This window comes from Hypanus sabinus, chromosome 10, assembly GCF_030144855.1.
Source record: "Hypanus sabinus isolate sHypSab1 chromosome 10, sHypSab1.hap1, whole genome shotgun sequence".
In the NCBI taxonomy this organism is placed as follows: Eukaryota; Metazoa; Chordata; class Chondrichthyes; order Myliobatiformes; family Dasyatidae; genus Hypanus; species Hypanus sabinus.
In genome coordinates, this window is record NC_082715.1 from 49,550,673 (window position 1) to 49,575,442 (window position 24,770).

Sequence of the window (24,770 nt, forward strand, 5' to 3'; positions counted from 1 at the left end):
ATATGTAAGAAACAGCATAGTTTGCTCTGTATTGTATAAATTTAAAAAAAATGTATCCAAAGGACTACAGAACTCTGATTAAAATCTTATGTCAGTGGAAACATTAAGGTTAAAAATAATTTCATTCAATGAGTGCTGGTGGTGTGGAACTCACTACTTAAAGGGATGCACTACACACTACTTAAAGCAGAAGTCTTAACCATATTTAAAATGTGCACATGAAGAGACTTAACATACAGGGTAATGGTGCAAGAGATGGGAGGCTAACGAACACAAAAGACAGGCTAAGTGGTCATTTTTGGATCAACAGTCAGTAATGGTTTGCAATATGGAACAGTGCTGGGGCTTCAACTATTTGCAACTTATAATCAATGTTCCCTCTAAGGTGTACGCACACACGTTTTGCTACCAGTGCACAAAGGAACTTAAACTGCACACAAAAGGTTGTCACTATCTGCCTCGTTGGTATGTTAACTATACTTCTTGATGGTACACAATCACATTTCCTTTTCTAGTTTCTGATGCGGACAGTATTGACAACGTGAAGTTTGCGATGATTTATGATTTTTAAAAAAGAAGGGAGAGAGAAACCAGGGAATTATAGACCGTTTAGTCTGACATTGGTGGTGGGGAAAATGCTAGAGTCGGTTATCAAAGATGTGATAACAGCACATTTGGAAAGAGGTGAAATCATCGGACAAAGTCAGCATGGATTTGTGAAAGGAAAATCATGTCTGACGAATCTTAGAGAATTTTTTGAAGATGTAACTAGTAGAGTGGATGGGGAGAGCCAGTGGATGTGGTATATTTAGATTTTCAAAAGGCTTTTGACAAGGTCCCACACAGGAGATTAGTGTGCAAAGTCAAAGCACATGGTATTGGGGGTATGGTATTGATGTGGATAGAGAATTGGATGGCAGACAGGAAGCAAAGAGTGGGAGTAAACAGGACCTTTTCAGAATGGCAGGCAGTGACTAGTGGGGTACCGCAAGGCTCAGTGCTGGGACCCCAGTTGTTTACAATATATATTAATGATTTAGATGAGGGAATTAAATGCAGCATCTCCAAGTTTGCGGATGACACGAAGCTGGGTGGCAGTGTTAGCTGTGAGGAGGATGCGAAGAGGTTGCAGGGTGACTTGGATAGGTTAGGTGAGTGGACAAATTCATGGCAGATGCAAGTTAATGAGGATAAATGTGAGGTTATCCACTTTGGTTGCAAGAACAGGAAAACAGATTATTATCTGAACGGTGACCGATTAGGAAAAGGGGAGATGCAACGAGACCTAGGTGTCATTGTACATCAGTCATTGAAGGTGGGCATGCAGGTACAGCAGGTGGTGAAAAAGGCAAATGGTACGTTGGCATTCATAGCAAAAGGATTTGAGTACAGGAGCAGGGAGGTTCTACCACAGTTGTACAAGGCCTTGGTGAGACCACACCTAGAATATTGTGTGCAGTTTTGGTCGCCTAATCTGAGGAAAGACATTCTTGCCATAGAGGGAGTACAGAGAAAGTTTCACCAGATTGATTCCTGGGATGGTGGACTTTCATATGAAGAAAGACTGGATCGACTAGGCTTATATTCACTGGAATTTAGAAGATTGAGGGGGGATCTTATTGAAACGTATAAAATTCTAAAGGGATTGGACAGGCTAGATGCAGGAAGATTGTTTCTGATGTTGGGAAGTCCAGAACGAGGGGTCACAGTTTAAGGATAAAGGGGAAGCCTTTTAGGACCGAGATGAGGAAAAACTTCTTCACAGAGTGGTGAATCTGTGGAATTCTCTGCCACAGGAAACAGTTGAGGCCAGTTCATTGGCTATACTTAAGAGGAAGTTGGATATGGCCCTTGTGGCTAAAGGGATCGGGGGTATGGAGAGAAAGCAGGTACAGGGTTCTGAGTTGGATGATCAGCCATGATCATTCTGAATGGCAGTACAGGCTCGAAGGGCCAAATGGCCTACTCCTGCACCTATTTTCTATGTTTCTATGTTTCTATCTGCAGATTTTAGAACTGGCTTACTTATTCTGTTATTTTAAAAAATTGCACAGCACAGGATTTTTGAGCACACTGGTCATTACAAATTAGAGGCAACATTACTTATAATAATACCTTGGGTAGAAAGACTAAATGTACTATAGCCAAATTCACTCTTCAATAATATTAGCAAGTTGTGAGGAGAACACAAAGACCTTGTAAAGGAATATCGATAGGTTAAATGGGTAAGGTGTTGGAATAAGTAGTACAAAGTGAAAAGCTGTGTGGTTATCCACTTTGTTGTCCTTTATTACAAGGATATGGAAAATAAAAGTAAAGAAGTCTTAGTGCAACTTTAAGGTGAACTTGGTGAAAGTAGTCTTGGAGTATTGTGTAGATTTGGTCTCCATTAGGACATATTGAATTGTAGGCAATACAAAAGGGTTCATTACGTGGATTCCTGGGATAAATAGGTTGATGGATCAGGAGCAAAACTGAGCTACACTCACTGGAGTTTATAAGAATAGAAAATGATCTTGCATCATCTATTTTATTAAAGATTCTGAGGAGGATTGAGAGCGTGGATGCTAAGAAGACATCTTCTTTAGCAGTGTAATTTTAGGGGCATAATTTCAGAATGCATATTCACCAATTTAATACAGAAATAATGAGGAATAGTTTCTCACAGTAGGACATGATTCACTGGTTTCTTTATCACAGCAAGCTGCATTTGCACAGCTATAAAATATATGGCAACATTTAATACCATAAATTGGCAGCAATTGACAGACAATTGAACTACAAATGAGTTAATTGGTATGGGGCAGCACAAGAAAGTTAGCTTGAGGCCAACAGTGGACCAGTCATAACTTGACTCAATGAAGGCGTAGACTCTTAGGGGTCAGGTGGCATATTCCTGATCTTTTGTACCATGTACTCCTGTTATGTTTTAAGTAGAACTAACCTGAAGTCAAATTTTGGTCTGCCTAGACACAATGGGCTAAATGGTTTATCACCATTCCATAAATTTCTATGATTCTTTGAGTAGTTTATTTCCTGTATTCTGCTAAAAGTAAATTACCAGTTACTGCATGCAACTGCCAGAAAGACCAACAAATTATCACTGAAAGAAGTAGGTAAGTAGATACTCCAGAATGAGAAAAAGAAACAGAGAGGGTTTCTTTTTTCATTTAATGTAACGTCATTTTAAAAAATAAACTCTGCGGTTTACAAATGGTATGGAAGAGTAAATAATCAGAGCAATTTAATATTTTGTCATTTACCACAAATAATGTTTGGAAGAAGAGTCTGCGTGAGATTGATTGGGGGTCAGAATTGCAGGGATTATTCAAATAGTGCAGTTATAGAGAGTCATGTGCTGTAACACTTTCTATAAGACCTTTGGAAGAATACCTCAATAGCTATTTATCAGCGGGCATTTACATGTTAAGCAAAACTGCCCCCTCAAGCCTAAGGTTCCTTTCTATGACAAGAATGCTGGACCATAGCTGCCTAAATTTCAAGGATAGCAAGTTGGCTATCTTGGTTTACAGTTTACAATAATATTATGAGTATTTGGGTTTCTGTGTTATCATTAAGAGTTCCAGTGTGAAGTTCAATTTCATTTAATTTTGAAAATGTTTCACATGTAATATTTCATGTAAATTTAAAGCTAATTTTATTAATTCTGTCACAAAATAAACATTGAAATGTTGTACTACCATGGATTTAGTTTTGCAAACCCACTAGAGAAAATAGTTAATTTTTAGTTCTGTAACAAATTTGTAATGGTCTTAAATTACATATCAAACTATATAAATTTAAATACATGATTTTCCTTATTATTACTATTGAGAAAAGGAGTTACAATATAAGGTTTACTTTCAGTTAATTAAAAAAATAAGCAACTGACCAAATAATTCAAAAATAGGCATTTTAATATAATTACTTTCAACAATGGCAAATTTTCATTGCTAATCAATGAAGTCAATGAAGGTGAATGAGCAAGTGCAACAGGCAGTGAAGAGGGCAAATGGAATGTTGGCCTTTGTTACAAGGGGAATTGAATACAAGAGCAAGGATGTTCTTTTGCATTTGTACAGGGCCCTGGTGAGACCACACCTGGAATATTGTGTACAGTTTTGGTCTCCAGGTTTAAGGAAGGACATCCTGGCAATTGAGGAAGTGCAGCGTAGATTCACTAGGTTGATTCCTGGGATGGCAGGGCTGTCTTACGCAGAGAGATTGGAGAGATTGGGCTTGTACACGCTGGAATTGAGGAGATTGAGAGGGGATCTGATTGAAACATTTAAGATAATTAAAGGATTTGATAGGATTGAGGCAGGAAATATGTTCCAGATGTTGGGAGAGTCCAGTACCAGAGGGCATGGATTGAGAATAAGAGGTCAGTTATTTAAAACAGAGTTGAGGAAGAACTTCTTCTCCCAGAGAGTTGTGGAGGTGTGGAATGCACTGCCTCGGAAGACAGTGGAGGCCAATTCTCTGGATGCTTTCAAGAAGGAGCTGGATAGATATCTGATGGATAGGGGAATCAAGGGATATGGGGACAAGGCAGGGACTGGGTATTGATAGTGAATGATCAGCCATGATCTCAGAATGGCGGTGCAGACTCGACGGGCCGAATGGTCTACTTCTGCACCTATTGTCTATTGTCTAATCACATTAATTTGTGTTCATTGTTTTTAGAATACCACATGAAGATTAAAATGCTGAAGTTCTCCATCAGGAATACTTAAGCTCGGGTCAAATAAATCAACACTTCTCTAATTAAGAGCAAAAGCATCAATTTTCACAAAATAACCAAAATTAGTGGAAAACAAAATACCTGACAGATGACATATAGAAATGATGGATCAGATGGATAGGCCAATGATGACTTCTTTCCATTTCTTGTACAATCTGATATTTGAGAAAGGCACTGTTTCATTTCTTTAAAGCTATCAAGCAACTTTTCCATTTTTATAGACAGTTGTTTAATTTCATCATTCACTTTATCATTGTTGCTCAGTGAAGTACTTGCATGTGATTGTTCATTTTGATTCTCCTTAAATAAGACTGGGCTACTTAAGTCTCTGTTTGCTGGTCCAAGTCCGTGCATTGTTATAGAGTTATTTACAGGTTCTGCTTCATAGTCTTTCAAAATCATTGCAGAGTCACAAAGTGCAGCTCCTTCTGTTTGTTTTGGAGTATTTGCTTCAGAGCTCTGCTCACTGCTGTTGTTACTTATTTCTTCTATTAATCGCTTTTTAGTATTTGGAGATAGAATTGTGGTATTCCCTGGCAACAACAATTCTTTTCCTGAAACTGCCTCTTCCTTGGACAGATTTTCAAAATATTTCTTCATTCCTGAAATATTAATACCCGGCTGCCAGGTCTTCATATTTTCCGAGGAATCATCTAACAAGAGCTTTTTAGTCATAAGTCTGATTAAATAACGATCTGAATTAGAAGTTGGGAGAAAAGCAAGATCATTCGATTTTTGTTTTCCAACTAAAAGCAACAGCAGTGTTTCAGTCAGAAAACACAAGCCTTTTGGCCGTTCATTCTTCTGCAAATGGATTTGCTGAATATTAGGCATACTTGAAGGTGTTACTGAGTAGAGCAATATCATGTTACACATATTGGATGATACAGCAATTGTGCATCGATGAGGGTCAAAACATAATAAATCAGGAACCAGAATCCCAGGTATGCTTACTTTTCTAGTTGTTGTCACTTTTCTCTCAAAAGTTACAAGAATCAGATGTGAAGAATCATGACCACTTCCAGTAAGGCAATCCCTTCGTTGTAGGTGAATAAGGGGGTTAGGATCCGATTTTCGATGATTTGCTAGAATATGCGTCAAATCTACTGGACCAGATGATAAAAATGTTGGTTCTTCTGTTAATGACCTTGAGGAATCTACTGATTTTCTTCTTGAATCCATGGAACGGGTTTCAGCCGCAGATAGCATCGTAGGCTGTGAAATTAAAGATCCAGTTTCTGATATGGGTGTAACATCAAAAGCAAGGCCAGCATTAAGACTGCAGATTTTATCAAGGGGCAGTTCAGTTGCCACAACCACTTGTAAATCCAAACATGCCTCCACTGCACAGATATGTCCTCCAACATCAAAAATAGGGCAAAAATTGCATGCATGAAGAGTCTTTTGAGTATTATTCCAAATATAAGAATGAAGAGTGCTGCCTATGGCAATCACTAAACGATTTCCATCTGAAGTCCAACAAGCACAATTAATCAAGCCACCACCTTTGATGTCTACTTTAACTCTACGATTATCAATTTGTACTGCAAACAATACAGAGGCATCTCTTTTTGTTAGCACTACCAAGGCATCATGTTTTGGATGCCACACGCAGCCTTGTTGCAGAATCGGAAAAATCTCTCCAAGTTCACAAGTTTGGGAAACCAATAGTTTATTTTGTTCTAATGTGCTGTTTTGTAACTGCCATACAGTGATATGCTTTTTATGCTGAACAGCAAGCAGTGCTAGAGTTCCTGTATAACAAACAGGACCCCAATGAAGCCCATTCACATGTTCAAAACTTCCAATAACATTGCTATCTCCAAACTTTACCTCACCATTGACTAGGTAAACAGCAGTGAGGGCGACTTGCTTTCCATCTGTCCAGGCAATCCCATGAATTGGATGAACAGCTTGATGCAATACATTAATTCCAGTTCGCAGCAATTTTGCTTTTCCGAGCTCCATGCTGACCAGCTTCAGAATCCTGGAGGTTGTAAGACAGCAAATGAAAATCACTACTAACCAGTGTTTTTCTTCAATGAATCTTGTTTACAAAGGAAATAGCATGGCATATATGATTAGATTAATGCAAATTAATTTGTTAATGTCTGAAAAACAGTGGAACAATGTTTATCTTGCAGAGGTGAACGTTAGAAAGGTGTAACCTTCACTAAGCAGAAGTCTGTTGCTTACCTAAGACTTTTCAATACAGCTATCCTAAAAAGGAAAGCTACATCATTTAATCCAGAATGAGACTTGAGCTGATTAGCTTCAATAGAAATTCAGGCATTATTCTTTTCTCCAAGTTAACAATAATGGATATTTTAAATTCTCACAAATAATCAGCATGTATATCAATCAAATACAAAATAATGGAAAGGCTCAGTCTTTCTGCTGCATTAAATATAACAGGGATAGTATTTTTCAGCTGCTTCTTGAAGAACAAGAAAAATAAACAGAAAAGCTAATTTTGTTAAATTTTTGATGAGCTCTTCTGTTACACAACTTTCAATGAAAGTCCTAGGTGACCCAGTAACCTCAAGTATTCTTTTATGCCTTAAGCATCAGTAAAAACACAAATTATTAAAGTCTAATACATATTGATCTGTGCCTAAATCTCTCCTTTCTTTCTCAGTCAGAATATTTTAAAAATGTATCTTCCAAAACTGTTCACCTTATGTAGCCTCCAATCCGATCCAGAACCAAGTTCACTCCAATAACAACCGTTGAGCGGCAATGCACAGCTGATGCACGTAGGCAATTGTACAAGGACTGACTAAATCATCATTCATTGATTCACTGAAGCATGTGAGAAGAAGGATCCTTATGCTAATATTCACAAAAGAATGTATAAATGACTGTATACATCACTCTTCAATAACTAAAGTCCAAACAGGAGCCTGAACTAAATGGATTACTTCCCATATCTCTGAAGCCATTTTGTTACAAAAGCTGATAGAGATGAGGAATTTCCCAGTGTATTCAGTGCATCACCACAGCCTTTGGCTGTCCAAGGAAAAGTGTTCGAAGATAAAAGCTTACAGTCTACCAGGCAGCAGTAATCCTGCTCTCCCGTCTGTAACTATCTATAGCAGAGATATTAAAGCACATTGATGCTGACTCTGTGAAATCCTTCAAATCCACTGCCAAATAAGCAAAACAAACCAGTGTCCTTTCCCAAATCAACAATCCTAACATCGAGTCCCTAATTATACTCCGTCATCATTCACATGCATAGCATCAAACATCAGAAACAGATAATTCCAAACAGTTCCATGGGAGCAGATTGATAAAGAGACAAAGGAAATGATCCCAAAATGTCTCAAATTCTTATTGAAGTGCAGCATTCCTACCGATTTGGAGGACTTTTTGAAAAAGGACCAATCAAAGTAGAGTAGGAATATTAGGTTGGTCTCAAATCTATTCATTGCAAGCATATAAAAGCAGAAATACATAAATTAACTGGTAATATCATTAACCCCAGGACACTACTTTGGAACAATTCTGCAGTTTTCTGGGATTTCTTAATGCACAGGATACCAGTCCTGTACCACACTTGCATTAAGATGTGAATAATTAAATAAATTGCTCTTTTGCATTATTCTAATAGAAACATTTTTCTTCAAACTGTGGGAAAATTTTATCTTACACCAGTACATTTATATTGAATTCATTTTAACAATCATGGATCACCAGCACTCTTTACTCTTTAAATATCCAGCATCCAGTATGCTAGGAATTTCTTCCCATGAAGAAATTCCTAAATTCAGCCAGTCATTATCTTTTGATTTATGTGACAAACTCACATCCCAATCACTGATACTTCTGCTCTCTATGCATCCTTTTCATTACCAATAGTAGAGACATCCAGCTCTGTAAGACTCTCCAATTCCACCTGTCTCGGTTTTTCCACTGCCGAATCTCTCCTCTGTGTTGATATTGCCTCAAAACATCACTTTTCTAATTCACTTAAGGCCTCTGAGAAGCGTCTTGGCCTAAAACATCAACTCTATATTCATTTTCATAGATGATGCTTGACCTCCAGTGTTTTGTTTGTGTTACTCTGGATTTCCTGCAGAACTTTTGTGGTTGTCCTAAACTGTAGCCATTACTAAAACTAGGTTCAATTTGAATTGGCTCATGGTTAAACATCCACAATTGTAAAACTCCCTCCTCCTATTCTAAATCTATAGATATTTCTGGGCTCCTCCCATTCCAGTGCAAGGCTTATCCTGGATTTTAACTGTTCTACTGTGGTAGATACCAAAGCTGGAATTCCTTCCCTAAGTTTTTCTACCTCTCTCTTCTCTTCAACAATCCTTAAAACACATCTTTTCAATAGCTTTTGTTTCTTTGGCCTAATTGTTACTTGTGTGGCTAGGCTGCAAATTTTGTTTGATAGTACTGGTTGAAATGCTTTAAATATTTTATTGCATTGATGTTATACAAATACATGCTTGTCAAATAAACAACAAACTAAATATAAAGCTGTTGCAATCATTGTTTATCCAATAATTCCTCAGGGCAAGTTACATAGAAACATTGAAAACCTACAGTGCAACACAGGCCCTTCGGCCCACAATGCTGTGCCAAACATGTACTTACTTTAGAAATTATCTAGGGTTACCCATAGCCCTCTATTTCTCTAAGGTCCAAGATCAAGTGATGCCAGTAAAGTTCATTCATTAAGACAATCCCAGTTCCAACCTTTGAAATGCCTGGTCTACAAAAAAAATCACTGGTTCTAACCCAGTATGCATTTACAAATTGAGAACCTATATTTTTTAATTGTTTCAAAAATTCTCAAAGCTAAGGAATTACTTTTCCTTTTCAGGAATTACAATCTAGGAACTTATAATCAAGACTCTTCACACAGTGGTTAAGTTTAGTGACCAGATCATTTTAATTTGCACAATCACAAGATGTGAATCAGCAGCAGCAGTTACAGGTCATTGCTGAAAGTCAGCTGAACTGAACTATACGCTGGACAATTTGAAAGGGCGTTTAAAGAGGCTGGAATCACACAACAGCCAGATTTCCTTGCCTGAATGGTATTAGTGAGCCAGATGGGCTTTTACAGCAATCCAGTCCAGGCATTTCACACAATCATTACAGACACTAAATGCTTAATTCTGAAATTACTTCAATTCTAATTCTCCCATTTTTAGTTAATATGAGGGTTCAAAATACAAAGTCTTTAAAGGTCTAGTAATTTAACTGCTCTGCTACATTACGGTATTTAAGGGATAAACAGGTCAGGATATGGGATTACAATATAGTCATTATTTAATGTTCAGTTCAGACAGTGCACCACTCCCTCAATACTGCACCTGTAGGACCACAAGGTGCAGGAACAGTAAGCCACTGAAAAAGACCTTGGTGAATCTGATTGGCCCATCACTTTTTCCCTGTTCCACAAAATCCTTATAATTGCAATTCTATCTTACATTTACATATATACAAAGACTTTGCATCCACAGTTCCCTGTGGCAAGAAGTTCCAAAGAAATCCTTCCTCACATCAGTACTAAATGGGCACTCCCTCATCTTGAGACAATGCCCTCTGTTTTTGGACTTCCTTCTGAAGAGAAACATCCTGTCAATATTTTACCAATCTAACTTCCTAACAATTTTTTTCTTAATTTTTCCTTAAGGTTCAATCCCTCTCCCCCCCCCCCATATCTAGGATCATCCAAACGAACCTTAAAAACAAGAATAAAAGCTGTTTACTGCAGTCTCTCGTGCCTCCTACAGCTGCAGTAAGGATGCCTTTCTTTTACACTGTAACCTTTTGAAATTAATGCCAATGTCCCAATACCACTTTGCTGCACTTGTCCAGGCTTTCAATATTTTGTATATAAAACGCCCCAAATTCTTTTATGCTGCAGATGTTTGCAATTTTCTTTATCTTCATCCCCCTCCCAAAATGATCAACCTAACGTTTTTTTAAGAGACGAGACTTCTAGCAGTAGATGAACGGAATGAAGAAATGTTACAGTGTTGGATGTGAGGAGTCTTGAGTTTCTTAACAGGAAGCATTAACTTTGTTTCTCTTGCCATAGATATTGTCTGCCTTTTTATTTGGATCACTTGGTCCGCCAGATTGGGAGTGGGGTACTTAGGAAGACCCCTGTCTGTCTGTGTGTAAGTGGCGTGGGCAGTGTGCATTTTGTGGTGGAGATAATCCCCAGACATTGCTATACCTCTCCCATAGAAACTCCTTCACCTTTGCCGTATCTTCACTACTCTAGGGTAATGCCGGGATTTGAATGTGATCCATCCACACTGAAGGCTCCGAACAGCCCTGACTCGCCCTTCGGCCCTCTCACTCTTACCCTGTCCTGTCCGGACCGGCCCCTCATCACGCCGCCGGAAGCATTACCCCAGCAGCGGCTACGTTTCCGGTGTTGCGCAGACGGCGCTGCGAGGTTGTGTTGAGCCGTCTCGTTCGCTGCAGCTGTGAGGAAAAATGAATACGGTTAACTGTGGAAATAGCAACGTGGGCAACTTTATACATCCTTAAAATGGTAATTGCCACCACTTTCATAATAAAATCAACCTGGGCTGTTAGAACACCATCCGAAACTCAACCAATCCAAAACGACACGGGATCATATCCGAATGACCGTGCATCTATTTCGCGGAACATCCCGGAAAATGAAATGCCATATATTTATTGATCGAGAACAGAGGCAGTAACACTCATTGTAAAGAAATCATTTTGAATTGTATAAAGTAATGATCTGTACCCAAGTATTCTTTTTTGCAGAAATGAGAAGTAGAAGTTGCTGGAAGTTTAAGCTGGCCGGCAGCATCTGTATAATTATTTTTAAAGAGGCAGGTGAGAAGGACCTCCTAAATTGTAATATTCGGATTACTCTCTGTGCCACGGGCTAGTGCAGGTAGAAATGGGATGACAGCACAGATGAGTGAGTGGCTGAGGTGCAAGAGGCAGGGATGATGGAATGATGATGTAGCCATTAGAGACTTTGTTGAGAGGGGCAGGAATGGGTGATAAATGTACCAGGCTTTTGAAGTTTTAGAAAAGGAGATAAAGAGGGGAGGAAGTAATGGAGGGTTCAGACAACGAGTCTATTTTGGGTAGAACTCAAGAATAGGAAGAGTACAATCATACTAATGGGATTGTACTACAGACCACCCAATAGCCACCAGGACATTGAGGAACAGATATGTAAACAGATTAAGGAAATGTGTTAAAAATAATAGGATCATTCTCATGAGGGACTTCAACCTCCCTTATGTAAAATGCCACCTTCTTAGTGCAAGAGGTTTAGATGGGACAGAATTTGTTAAGTATATCCAGGAGGGTTTCTTAAATTAATATATAGATAATCCAACAAGAGGAGAGCCTGTATTGGATGTACTGTTTGGTAACGAGCTTGGTCAGGTGGCTGATCTTTCAGTTAAAAGTGACCACAATTTGTCAACATTCAGGATAGCTATAGATAAGGGTGGATATGGTCATCGCAGGAGAGTCTTAAATTGGAGTGAGGCAAACATTGAGGGCATTAGGCAGGAACTAAAGAGAGTTAATTGGAAACACCTTTTTTCCTGGCAAATCCACAAGGAAAGTCCTTGGCAAGGTCTAAATGTGCAATTTATAGTAATTTATAATAAATATTTACAATGGATAGTCAGTATTACAGAAATACAGTTGTGTCAGCATGAGCTAGGTAGTCCGATGGCTTGGTGGAAATCTCTGTCTTCAAGCCTGTTGGTCCTGGCTTTTATGCTGCAGTACTGTTTCCCGGATGGTAGCAGCTGGAACAGTTGCAGATATGGGCAGAGAAATGGCAGATGGAGTTTAACCCAGATAAATGTAAGGTGTTGCATCTTGATAGGGAAAATGCAAGGAGACTGTACACTGTTAAGGGCAAGGGGGTAGGTGGAAGTGGAGAGGATGAAGATGGAGATGGTTGCTGAGGGGTAGGTGGAAGTGGAGAGGATGAAGGTCAAGATGGTTGCTGAGGGTCAAATGAAAACACAAGGCTGCCATTGGAAGAATCTGATTAGTCAGGAAGATGAAAATGGAAACCAATAGAAGAGAGATGAAAGGCAAATGGATGCAGGATCAGGCCCGGGGTGGGGTTTGGGGATGTGAAAAGGGGAGTGAAGAGCCAGCGGGTGAAAATGTAGGTGGATGGAACTGGGAGGGTGTGGAAATGGTTGAAGGGAGTCTTGGTGAGATGGGTTTAGGAAAGGAGTCAAGTACAGGGGATATACACAAAATGTTGGAGGAACTCAGCAGACCAGGCAGCATTTATGGAAAAGAGTAAACAATAGACATTTTGGGCCGAGACCCTTCATCTGAAGGATGGACAGGTTACTGAAGGAACGGAAAAGGGAATTAAAATGGCATGCAACTGGGTACTTGGGATGGCCACACAGGCTTGGAGAATTGTTTACCTGGTCTGCACTTGGTCTTGTTGATTGTAGGGGAGGATAATATCAGGAACTTCAAGTGCAGTAAACAATATTAGAGGAGATGCAAGTGAACCTTGTCTCACAGGAAGATGCTGTTTAGGTCCTTGGATGGTGGTGAGAAGAAAGATGCAGGGACAAGATTTTGCACTTCCTGCAGTTGCAGGGGAAAGTATCAGGCTTCAAGGAGGGCTTGGAGAATGGACTGATGCGACATGGAAAGAGTGTTGCTGCCAGAATGGAGAAAGGGGTGGGGAGAAGAAGGTGCAGTTGATCACAAGACTGACAAAGGATAATGTGTTGCATTTAGAAGTTGATGGGGTGAAAGGTGAGGACTAGGGGAACTCTATCTCTGTTCTGTCTGGAGGAAAGCCAGAAGATACAGGAGCAGAATTAGGCCATTTGGCCCATCAGGTCTTATCCACCATTTCATCATAGCCGATACATTATTCCTCTCAGCCCCAAAAGCCTGCCTTCTCCCCGTATCCCTTCATGCCCTGACCAATTAAGAATCTATCGACCTCTGCTTTAAATATTTGTAAAGGCGGCCTCCATTTCTACCTGTGGCAACAAATTCCACAGATTCACCACTCTCTAGCTAAAGAGATACTGCTTCATTTCCATTATAAAAGGACACCCTTCTATTCTGAGGCTATGTCCTCTGGTCCAAGACTCTCCCACCATAGGAAATGCGCTCTCCACATCCACTCTATCACGACCTTTCTCCATTCAATAGGTTTTCAATGAGGTCTAGTGAATACAAGCCCAGAGCAATCAAATGCTCTTCATATGGAAAGCCGTTTAATCCTAGAATAATTTTTGTGAACCTCCTCAGATCCTTCTCCAGTGTCAGCGCATCCTTTCTAAGGGGCCCAAAACTACTCACAATATTCCAAGACAGGCCTCACCAGTACTTTATAAATCCTCAACATTACATCCTTACTTTTATATGCTAGTCCTCTTCAAATGCATGCTAACATCGCATTTGCTTTCCTCACCACCGATTCAGCCTGTAAATTAACCTTTAGGGAATCCTGAACAAGGACTCCCAAGTCCCTTTGTGGCTTAGATTATTGAATTTTCTCTCCAGTTAGGAAATAATCTACCCTTTCATTTCTTCTACTAAAGTACATGATCATGCATTCCCAATATTGTATTCAATCTACCACCTCTTTGCCCATTTTCCTTATCTATCTAGTTCCTTCTGTAGCCTCTCTACTTCCTCAAAACTACCTGTCGCTCCGCCTATCTTTGGAAGATGGGACATCAGCAAAATTCCAAGAGATAAAGGCAATTACGAGAGATCTCCTTTGGTCACAGTGGAAGTGAGGCCATTTTGAAACGTGGGCATTTCAGATGTCCTGAAATGGAAAACCTTATCTTGAGACAAATGCAGCATAACTGGAGACATTAGGAAAAAGGGAATGCATTCTTACAAGAGATGGAGTGGAAGAGATGTTGTCTAGATAGCTATGGAAGTCAGTAGGTTTATAGTTGATGCACCATCAATAACTCTCGGAGACGTGAGTGGAGATAGGCTTTTATTAGCTGGAAGAAAGCACCATCAGCAGCGTCAACAGCAAGAGCCCACCACACAACATCCTGGAGACTGAGGGAGGAGCAGTGCCTCCAATCGCCTTTATACAGGGGTCTGTGGGAGGAGCCACAGGAGCAGTCAGCAGGGGGGGCATATCCAGACAGGTATATGTAGTTCACCACAATAGTAAATGTTAGTGGACGGTTTGTCTACTGTTATCAACACAGGGAGACCTAGAAAAGGAAAAGGAGTGTTAAAAATGGTTCAAACAAAAGAAAAGCTGAAGGTGCCGGAAATTCAAGCAACACACTCAAAATGCTGGAGGAACTCTGCAGGCCAGACAGCATCGATGGAAAAGAGTAAATAGTCAATGTTGCAGGCCAAGACTCTTTTTGCAATTAAAAGTGTGGATCTGCTAGAGGATAGAGTATCAGGAGGTCCATTGAAGGCAGTGGAGAGAGAATCACAGAGTTGTGGAAGCGACTGGGATAAGGTCCCCAAGTACCTCCTCATGGCGGAAAGCATGATGTGTAGAACGCGATGGGACAATCAGTGGGAGAAGTAGTGAATTGAATGTGAGTACCTGGGATCCTCAGAGGGTGCAAATTGAGAAGCTTGATTTGGAAGCCATGTGGCATAAGATGGCGCTGATGGCATGTTCCCAGGAAGGATACGTGGCTGTGGAAGCAAGTCTGGGTGAGCGCATGGTCGAAGAGTCGGAGGGCAGCAGAGATCACAGAGGGGGAGCAGTGAGAGATAGTTTCACTCAACTCCCATTGAAGGGAAGATTTGAACTTCTTCAGTGTAGGCATCCTTGTAAGAGACTTCACAGTGCAGTAGTAGCACAAATAAGAGAAAATCTGCAGATGTTGGACATCCAAGCAACACACACAAAATGCTGGAGGAGCTCAGTGGGCCAGACAGCATCTATGGAAAAGAGTAAACAGTCAATGTGTCAGCCCGAAACATTGACTGTTTACTTTTCCGATAGATGCTGCTTGGCCTGCTGAGTTTCTCCAGCATTTTGTGCGTATTGCCTACAAATGGTGCAATTGAATTAAAGAGTAGGGTAAAAGTTAGTGGTGAAGGTGAAAAATTGATGAATTCAGCAGATACAGGAAGCAGTACCAATGCAGTCATTAATATACGGAGAAGTTGGAAAGGTAAAAGAGAAGGTTTATTTTTAAGCCCAGAGATTTTATTCCAATGTACATATGGTGATATTGATAATTAATTGTAACTATTAGAAATGGATATAATTACAGGCATTAAAATTACATTTCTACTTCTCAGGAGTCTGCAAAAGATGTCTGGGATAGAAGCTCATTCTTGATGGGTAATTATAAATATGGTAGGGGCTAAATCGTGATGCAACCAAAATGCAAAATATTGGGCTGCTGAAAATTTGTAATTAAAGCAATAAAATGGACACATTTCAAATTCAGGCAAGAATTGCTGGAAATGATTAATTGTCTAGGCAGCATTATTATACAGAGCTTTCAGCAGAATTGAGTATGGATCATGTCTGACTGGTGAGTGCAGCATAGTTTTTATTTCGATTAAAATGAATTTCAGATCTTGTGAATGATGTACAATGTTTCCTCGTTAGAATTATTTTCTCTAATTATTGTTGCAATTTGTGGTTTTGAATTTGTTCTTGGCACTCATCATGTTCTTGGCATCATTACTGGAACTGAAATAATCTTTGAGCATCCACAGTCAGCTACTGCAATGGGAACATTCAAAAACTTATCCAAATTTTAACTTGTAATGTATGCAGGCAAACTTCATAAGTTTAATCTACAATTATAAATAGATATGGATAATGACAAGTTTTCACATTAGAAAACAGTGTTAGTGTCTTCCAGAATCTAACCTATAGAGTTGGATAATGTAAGAGCAGATTTAGTCATTGAGTATTTCCAAGATGGAGATTCCCTGTACACCCTGAGCACTCAAGCAACATGAGAGGATTATTCCTGCCTGAAGCTATTAGACTATGGCGTATATCTCTGTGGTGAGACAGATGAATAACCTGATCTGGTATAGGTTCCTTGACATGTTGGAGCAAATGGAGATCCTTGAACAGATGTGTCCACCTCAGTTAAGTGGCCCTCGTCATAAGGATTAGGTCATTTTATTTCTTTCTCTACCTTTCATGGACTTCAAAGGCACATGAGTGTACACCTTTTCCACTTGATTTCACCTTGTGAAGTTCTGATTATAAGCTACCATGGTGCATGTTGCCTGACTATTGTTCCATTGGTCTGAAACCCAAACAGCTTTATCACTCCTGAGTGGTGATAAAGATTTTGTTCAAAGACCATGCATGCTCTTTGTTTTCTCATGCTGTGCTGTCTCAATATTTTTCACTTTGTCTAAGACTGGTAAGTGATGTTGGAGAAGGGAAGGAAGAATGGGTGGGCTTTCTCTCAGCCTCTGGCCCATTGACAGTTCTGATGGACTGTAGACATTCGCAAGAGGTGTGGAGCAATAAGCTAGCAGTCCTTTGTAGGAATCTTTTGCCATCAGTAGGAGTCTCTTAACAGTTGGCACTGCTCTTTCTACTTCTTCATTTGCCTGTGGGTACTGTGGAATGCCTGACTGATGTTTGAACTCATAGCCCTGGCAACAGCTTTGAAGTCTGAACATCTGAGTTGTGGACTGTTGCCTGACACAAGTGTCTCTGATATTCCATGGTGAGTGAATACATCTTTCAGATGCTGTAAACTGCTGCTGAGGATGTAGAGGACAGCTTGGACACCTCAATAGTTCTTGAGTAGTAATCCACAGAAGCTATTTGTCTCATTTCAACTCAAATGTCTGTGCCTGTAATTTGCCATTGAAAGTCAGGGAATTCTGTGGGACAAAGAAGTTCAGTATAATTTTTGAGAGATTTTCTGTATGCTTCACATTGCTTTACATAATCTTCCAGCTGTGTGCTCAGAACAAGCCTTGCTCTTAGGCCTCATTTTTGATGCCTTGATGTCTTTGGTGGATTTGACTGATGATTTGGGCATGCATAGAAGGAATGTTGTGTCTGAAGCCTTTTAGCAGCAAACCATTAAGAATGGTGAGTGTGTCTCTTTCAATCCAGTAAGGTCTGGGATCGTGAGCTCCTTTTGCAATATCTGGCCATTGTGTTCACAGTACTGTATTGCAAGAACTTGCTGCAGATTTGGTCCTTTTCCCAATTCAGCATGAATTTTGTCTAGTTTACTCTGTAATGCAGGAAAGCTTTCAGGTACCTGAGCAAAGTAGATGTTGATATCTTCCATGAGGGTGAAGTCAGCTTCCTTCCGTTCACTTTTGCATGATGATCTCGATACAGTGTCTGTTGCAAAAGATTTGCCGAGGAAATGTTTAATGCAAAACAGCATCACATTCTGAATCATTGCAGATGTGGAGGCACGTCATCCAAGTGTTTCAAGCTGAGTAGGTTGACGAGTGGCTTGTGGTCTGTTTCAAGTAGGAATATCAAGTAGCAGTTGAAGAGTTCACAAGCCCACATGGGAGCCAGTGTCTCCTCTTCAATTTGGGCACAACACTTTTCAGTCGGAGTCAGTGATCTTAGAACATTAAAACATTAGAAAATTTTTGACAAGCACAGGCTATTCGGCACAACAAAGCTTGCCAAATTCCTGTTCACATAGTGTATTGAAATAACTATTGAGTTTAGATTAGAAAGTCTCTAAGGTACTACTCTCAACCACACAACTAAGTAGTTTGTTCCATGTGTCCACAACTCACTGTGCAAAGGAATGCTTCTTGATGTTAGTCTGAAATCTCCTCTCATACTACATCTACTTAGGCTAAAAAAAATACTTTCAACCTTTCTTCATAGCTCATACCCTGCAGACCCGGAAAGAATCTAGTTGCCCTTCTCTGAACTCTCTCTAGTGACTTCACATCCCTCACACAATACAGAGACATAAGATGTACACATTATTTAAGAATAGCCTCACAAGCACATTATACAACTTAAGGAAAATGTCTTTTACTTGAATTCTCTAAGCACATTATTTAGCCTAACATTCTATTAACCTTCCTAATCACTTCTATGCATTGTCTATATGTTGATAGCAATGAGTCTACCAGGACGCCCAAATTCTCTTCATACAGTACACTTTCTAACTCAAAACCCCCCACTGTATATTTATATCTAATATTTCTACTTCCTATATGTAATGTTTTACATTTACTCACATTAAATTTCACCTGTCATTTATCTGCCTACATCTGGATTTTGTTTAGATCTAACTGTATTGATTCTGCTGCCTGAATGTTTTCAGTCCATCCCCCTAATTTTGTGTCATCGGCAAACTTTACTAGTTTATTTGTTATGTGCTTATCCAAATCATTAATGTAATTTTAAAACAGCAACAGCCCCAAAATGGATCCCTGTGGATCCCCACTTTTAACACCTTCTGGGTGTGAAAATCATCCTCTCACCATTGTTTTCTGTTTTTGAGCCAAGTCTGCACCCATTTGCACATCTTACTCTGAATACCTACCTCCTGTAATTTTATTATTAGCCTCTTGTGGGGTATCTTGTCAAAACCCTTCTGAAAGTCCAAGTAAATTATATCAATCACTCCACTGTTTTCATAAATTTTAGTTTCTTCTTAGAACTCCAGCACATTACTATAAAACTGATTTCCCCTTTCTGAACCCATGCTAGCTTTCTGCTAGCATGCCTGTTCTTATCAACTGTTTTTCCATCTCATTTTTTATTATTGTTTCCATTGTCTTGCCTGTGATACATGTTAAGCTTACTGGTTTATAGTTACCAGCATCAGTGCAGTCACCCTTCTTGTATACTGGGACAACTTTAGCCTATTTCCAGTCATTAGCCTTTAAGCTGATTGGAGGACAGTATAGGGGTAATGTCAGAGTTAGCTTTTTCATACACAGAGAACGGTAAGTGCATGGGTGCATGGGGAGGGTGGTAGAGGCAAATATATTATGGACATTTAAGAACCTCTTAGATAGGCAGATGAATGAAAGAAAAATGCAGGATTAGGTTAGATTGGTCTTGGAATAAGATAAAAGGTTGTCACAGCATCATGGGCCAAGGACCTGTACTGTTCTATGCTCTATATATTTTTTGTGTGGTTGAAGGCACAATAATCACAAATAGAGCATTTAGATTTGGAAATTTGACACGTATAACTAAAATTGGAGGAATGCACATATCATGGAGAGAAGTTTAATGCAGAGAAGTTTACAGATACTGGAAGGGATAAGGCCAGAGAGGGATCTGAAAACAAACAAGAGAATTTTAAAATGGATATATTGTTGAAGCAGAAGGTGATAAATTAAAGAGCATAGGTTGGTGTTGGGTGAATGAGAAATAGTCAAAATCAGGACCCAAGCAACAGAATTTCAGACAGACCCAAGTTTGGGTAGGATGAATAAATGAAGCTGAAAGTAGAAGTCAGTACTTTATGCCCTAACAGGGAAAAAAGGCCTTGATGAGGATTTCAGGAGCAGAAGAACTAAGACAGATGGATTTGGGTAATGTTGTAATATTAGAAGTAGATTTGAATTATGAGGTCTACAGTTCTACTCAGTTTTCTTTATTTACCAGGAGAGGAATAGCATTGATGGCTACGAGAGTGTGGTGCTGATGAAAATAACTATGTAACATGTTGTTTTAGAAATCTCTGCTCATCTAATACTTGATAAAGTGAAAGTGTCTGATAATTAACAGTTCATGGAGCTGTCAAGTAACATTGAGTTGGGTAGCATCAGAAGATGTAAAGCTGATGCTTTGCCTTCAGGTGAAATTGCAAAGAGGCAGCATATAGATGAGAAGCAGGAGTGGGATAAGTTTAGACCTGGGAGGACATCAGAAGTGATTTCATGCCTCTGGCTGAGGATGCACATTGAAAATTATGTCCTTGCTTTTATTGGGGTTTTGACTATATAAATCAAAGACATTTTGGTTATTATCCTTGTTCTTTCAGTTCAATAGTTGTGTGATTAGGCATTGGTGGCCGTGTTCTGGTATATTCATGTATGGGATGAAGTTATAATTCTGTGATTGTTATCTCTTCAGCTGAATCATGAATTCATGGTTTATGTAGGAGTTTCTCAGTGAGTGTGTACTGCCTGACATCTTATGTTGCAGATAAAGGTTGCAAATGACTCATTCTAAGTGTGTTATGCCATATTCGGCTTCTTGCTTTTTAACAAGGATACTTATAATTTTCAACCAATGCCAATTTTTACATAAATTGATGTATTTTATCAGTTCATTCAACATGACTTTATGATATAAATCTGTCAAAATTGCTGAGGTATAAACTTTGGAGGGACACCTGTGTGAAAAGGTATTTCTAGCTGTAATATGTCTGTAACGTTTAACAGAGAAATAGTTCAGACATTCTTCATAATTGATTAATGTTTTCCATTTGGCAGAATTAGGCCATTTGGCCCACAGTGTCTGCCCTGCCACTTAATCATGGCTGATCCATTTCCTCCTCATCCTCATTCTCCCACCCTCTGCCCATATCCCTTCATGTCTTGACCAATCAAGACTCTATCAACCTCTGCCTTAATGACTTTACCTCCACAGCTGACTGTGGCAACAAATTCCACAGATTCACAACTCTCTAGCTAAAAAGATTCCACCTCATCTCCATTACAAATGGACATGCCACTAATCTGAGGCTGTGTCCCCCATCATAGGAAACATCCTCTCCAAATCTACTCTTTCGAGGCCTTTCAACAGGTTATATCTGCTGCTAGGAAATTATCCTATGCACATAGAAGACAACCACGAGAAACAAACATTTTTAAAATACTATAGGAATATTTTACAGGACAAAGAATACAGAAATATGCACTGATAATCCAGAGATACAAGCTAAAATACCATCAAGACTTTGGGGAAGTGTAAAGGCAGTTAATTAAAAATTGGAATAAAAGCTACTATCCAGGATAATGACTGTGGAAATACCATTTGTGATAAGACACAAGTCATTTTTTAGAAAGGAACTCTGGAACCAAAGTACCCAGGTTCAGATCCGGTTGAGTTTTGAAATGGATCAACAATCCACTCAGGAAATGGTAGAGAACATTGTAGTGAATCAGCAAGTGAAGCTAAGTGAAGTTATCCCCTTTGGATCAAGAACCTGACGATTGAGGGGACAAATCTTTGTGCAGATGTGCTAAATGTTGTGGAGGGCTTAACCCGTGATAGATTGGGCCATATCCACTAATTTTGTAGGATTTTCCATTCAAATGCATTGGTGTTTCCATTCCATGCTGTGATAGAGGGGAAATTAGGATTTTTTTTTAACAAAAGGGTGTTAAGCAATGGAACACTTGGCCTGTGGGTGGTAGATGAAGTTTTAAAAAAGCTGGATATCTGCTTAGTACAGATATAACCTGAAGGACTGCTGATCAAGTTCAGGAAGGTGAGATTAGCTTGGTAGCTATTTCATAATTTAATGTACCTCTTCTGTGTTGTAAATACACTTATTTTCCAAAATCAGTCTCTTAATCCAAAAAATAAGAATAAAAGAATATAAAAATTCTTCAAGAGTAGGCCCATTGGGCTTTGTCTGTCGTGGAACAAAGTTGTAACTGATTTTTTTTTTAAATCGCAATGCTAGTTTCCTGTCCTGTCTCTATTTCCCTTGATTCTATATTGTCAGGAAACTTACCATTCTGTTTTGAATGAAATCAATAACTAAGCCTCCACTGCTGTCCAGAATAGAAAATTCAAAGATTCTTCACCCTCTTATTAAAGAAGTTTCAATCCTTATTTCAACCCATTTTAAGACTGTGACCTCCAGCTATAGACCTTTTATCCAGGGAAAACACCCTTTTTATCCACCCTGTTAAGCCCTCTTAAGAACGCTATATGTTTCAATGAGGTCACCTTGCATCTTCTAAATTCTAAAAAAAAATAGAGGACGAGTCTACTCAATCTCTCCTCATATCACAAGTCTAATTTCCAGGAATGAGACTAGTGAAATTTTGCTGCGCTTTCTCAACAACAAAGACATTGATTTTAGTAAGTTAGAAGACTATTACTGTAGACAGTGCTCCAGGCATGATATCACCAAGGTCATTATTTCATCATAGTAATATACCTTTACACTTGTACTCAAACCACCTTACAATAATGGCTACCATATAATTTGCCTCCTAATTTTCTGTTTGGCTTCCAACAACTATTTAGATTACCAAAACATTGAATAATACAACATTTCTGTTTTTTCCTTCACACCTTCCACATTGTACTCTGTCTAACAAATTGTTGCCTGCTTATTGAAATCTCTTTGAAATCTCTTTCCTTTCTTATCGCTTTTCTATATTCCTCAAAATTTTACCAAACATTAATCAGTTAATCTCATCTCTGAAAATCTCAGTTGTCACAGGATCCACAGGCTATTTAGGAAAAGATCCAGAATTTTACCACTATTACGTAACTCTTTATTCACCAGTATCGTGGGAATCAATTTACTCATCATTCTTCCAAGATCAGTATGTAAAATATGAGGTATGAGGAGAACTGCTATAAATATTCAACTAATGCAGCAACTCTGGAGAGAGAGAAACCAATTAAAAGTTTCATGCCAATGGCCCTTGTTAGAAAGTGAAATTATTTCCAATGTAAAAGTTTTAAGCGAGAACAAAGGCAAAGAAAGTGGAGCCAGGCGTAGCAGGGAAGTGGAGTGAGTAGGGGAGAGGGCAGTGAGCTGACTAAAGAAGAAATGAAAGGCAGGACTGGTATATTGAATTGAATTGACTTTATTACATACATCTTCCATATACATGAGTAAAAATCTTTACGTTACATCTCCGTCTAAATGTGCAAAGTGCAATTATAGTGATTTATAATAATTATTATGATATTTATTGATATACCAAATGATGGTGCATGACAAAGTGGCTGAAGTAAAAAGCAAGGGATGAGTCCAGTAGAACTGGAAGTGGCAGCAGCTAACTGACAATGGCACTTCCTGCTGAACAAACAGTAATAATGGCTTTGAATGTCCAGATCTATTCTAAATATTGGCATTGCTGCACAACATGATGGAATACGTTCTCAGTTTGAAGAAGGGACTTTGCCTTCACTAAGACTGTTCTCCAGTCTCTCTGGGGCATACTGCAATTAAGAGTAGGGCCTAAAACTGTTGAGGACAAGATCAAGTAAGTTTATCCCAGCATTCCTTTTCCTCATTACCTGTGCGGTCATGTCCATCAGGACTTAGGCAGATTGGAGAGTTGTGCAAGCAACCCATTGTTGGGTGATAGGCTTTGACAATTTCCACCTGGAGTATATTGTGTGCAAATATCCCCACTCAGAGTGATGCTTACCACTGTAAAGTGCTGATTTGTCATCAAGGGAGTCAATATGTATTGTGCATTGCCATCACCACTGTAGCTACTACATGCTTTGCAATACCGCCACATCCAGTTATGAATGGTGGTAAGCATGACTTCATAAATATTACTGGCCTCAATGATGTCAAATGGCAGAACAAAAACACAACAATTAAGCTTGAAGTGATTACAAACATCTTCTACCAAAAGTGCAGAGTGCATGGATCATCTTGGTTTTCTTCTGAGGAAATCCAAAATTGAGGTTGAGCTTCAGTCAATTGATTCACTCCAAAATATATATTTTTAAAAAAGAAGTATATGAGCTGCAAGCAAAGGTATTGTGCCTGCATAACATATTGGCTGCCGAATGAGCAGCTTTAAGTTCCTGGGTGTCAACATGTTGGCAGACCTATCCTGGGCCGAACATATTGATGAAAGTATGAAGAAAGCATGCCAGTGGCTATACTTTGTTAGGAGCTTCAGGAGATTTGGTATGCCACCAAAGACTCTTACAAATTTTTAGAGACGTATGGTGGAGAGCCTTTTGGCTTGTTGCATTACAGCATAGTATGGAGGCTCCAATGTGCGAGATTGCAAGAAGCTGCAGTGAGATATAGGCCCAGGCAGCTCCATTATGGACACAACCCTCCTGACCATTGTGGATATCTTCAAGAAGCATGGCTCAAGAAGATGGGCATCCATC

At 39.3% G+C, this 24,770-nt stretch overlaps 1 protein-coding gene across 3 annotated transcripts in view; it reads right to left on the minus strand.

The window, feature by feature from the left end:
- wdcp (WD repeat and coiled coil containing) overlaps nucleotides 1-24,770 on the minus strand; it is a 142,157-nt gene that overhangs the window by 45,205 nt on the left and 72,182 nt on the right. For 2 of the 3 annotated variants that reach the window (XM_059981821.1, XM_059981823.1), the window contains exons 1-2: nucleotides 10,973-11,098; nucleotides 4,826-6,731 (exon numbers count right to left, since the gene is read on the minus strand). In XM_059981821.1, coding sequence (XP_059837804.1) covers nucleotides 4,826-6,712 — 1,887 coding nt within the window. In that variant the 5' untranslated portion in view covers nucleotides 6,713-6,731; nucleotides 10,973-11,098. Of the gene's footprint in view, nucleotides 1-4,825; nucleotides 6,732-10,972; nucleotides 11,204-24,770 lie in introns of those variants that run through there. The other variant, XM_059981822.1, reaches the window with a different exon arrangement.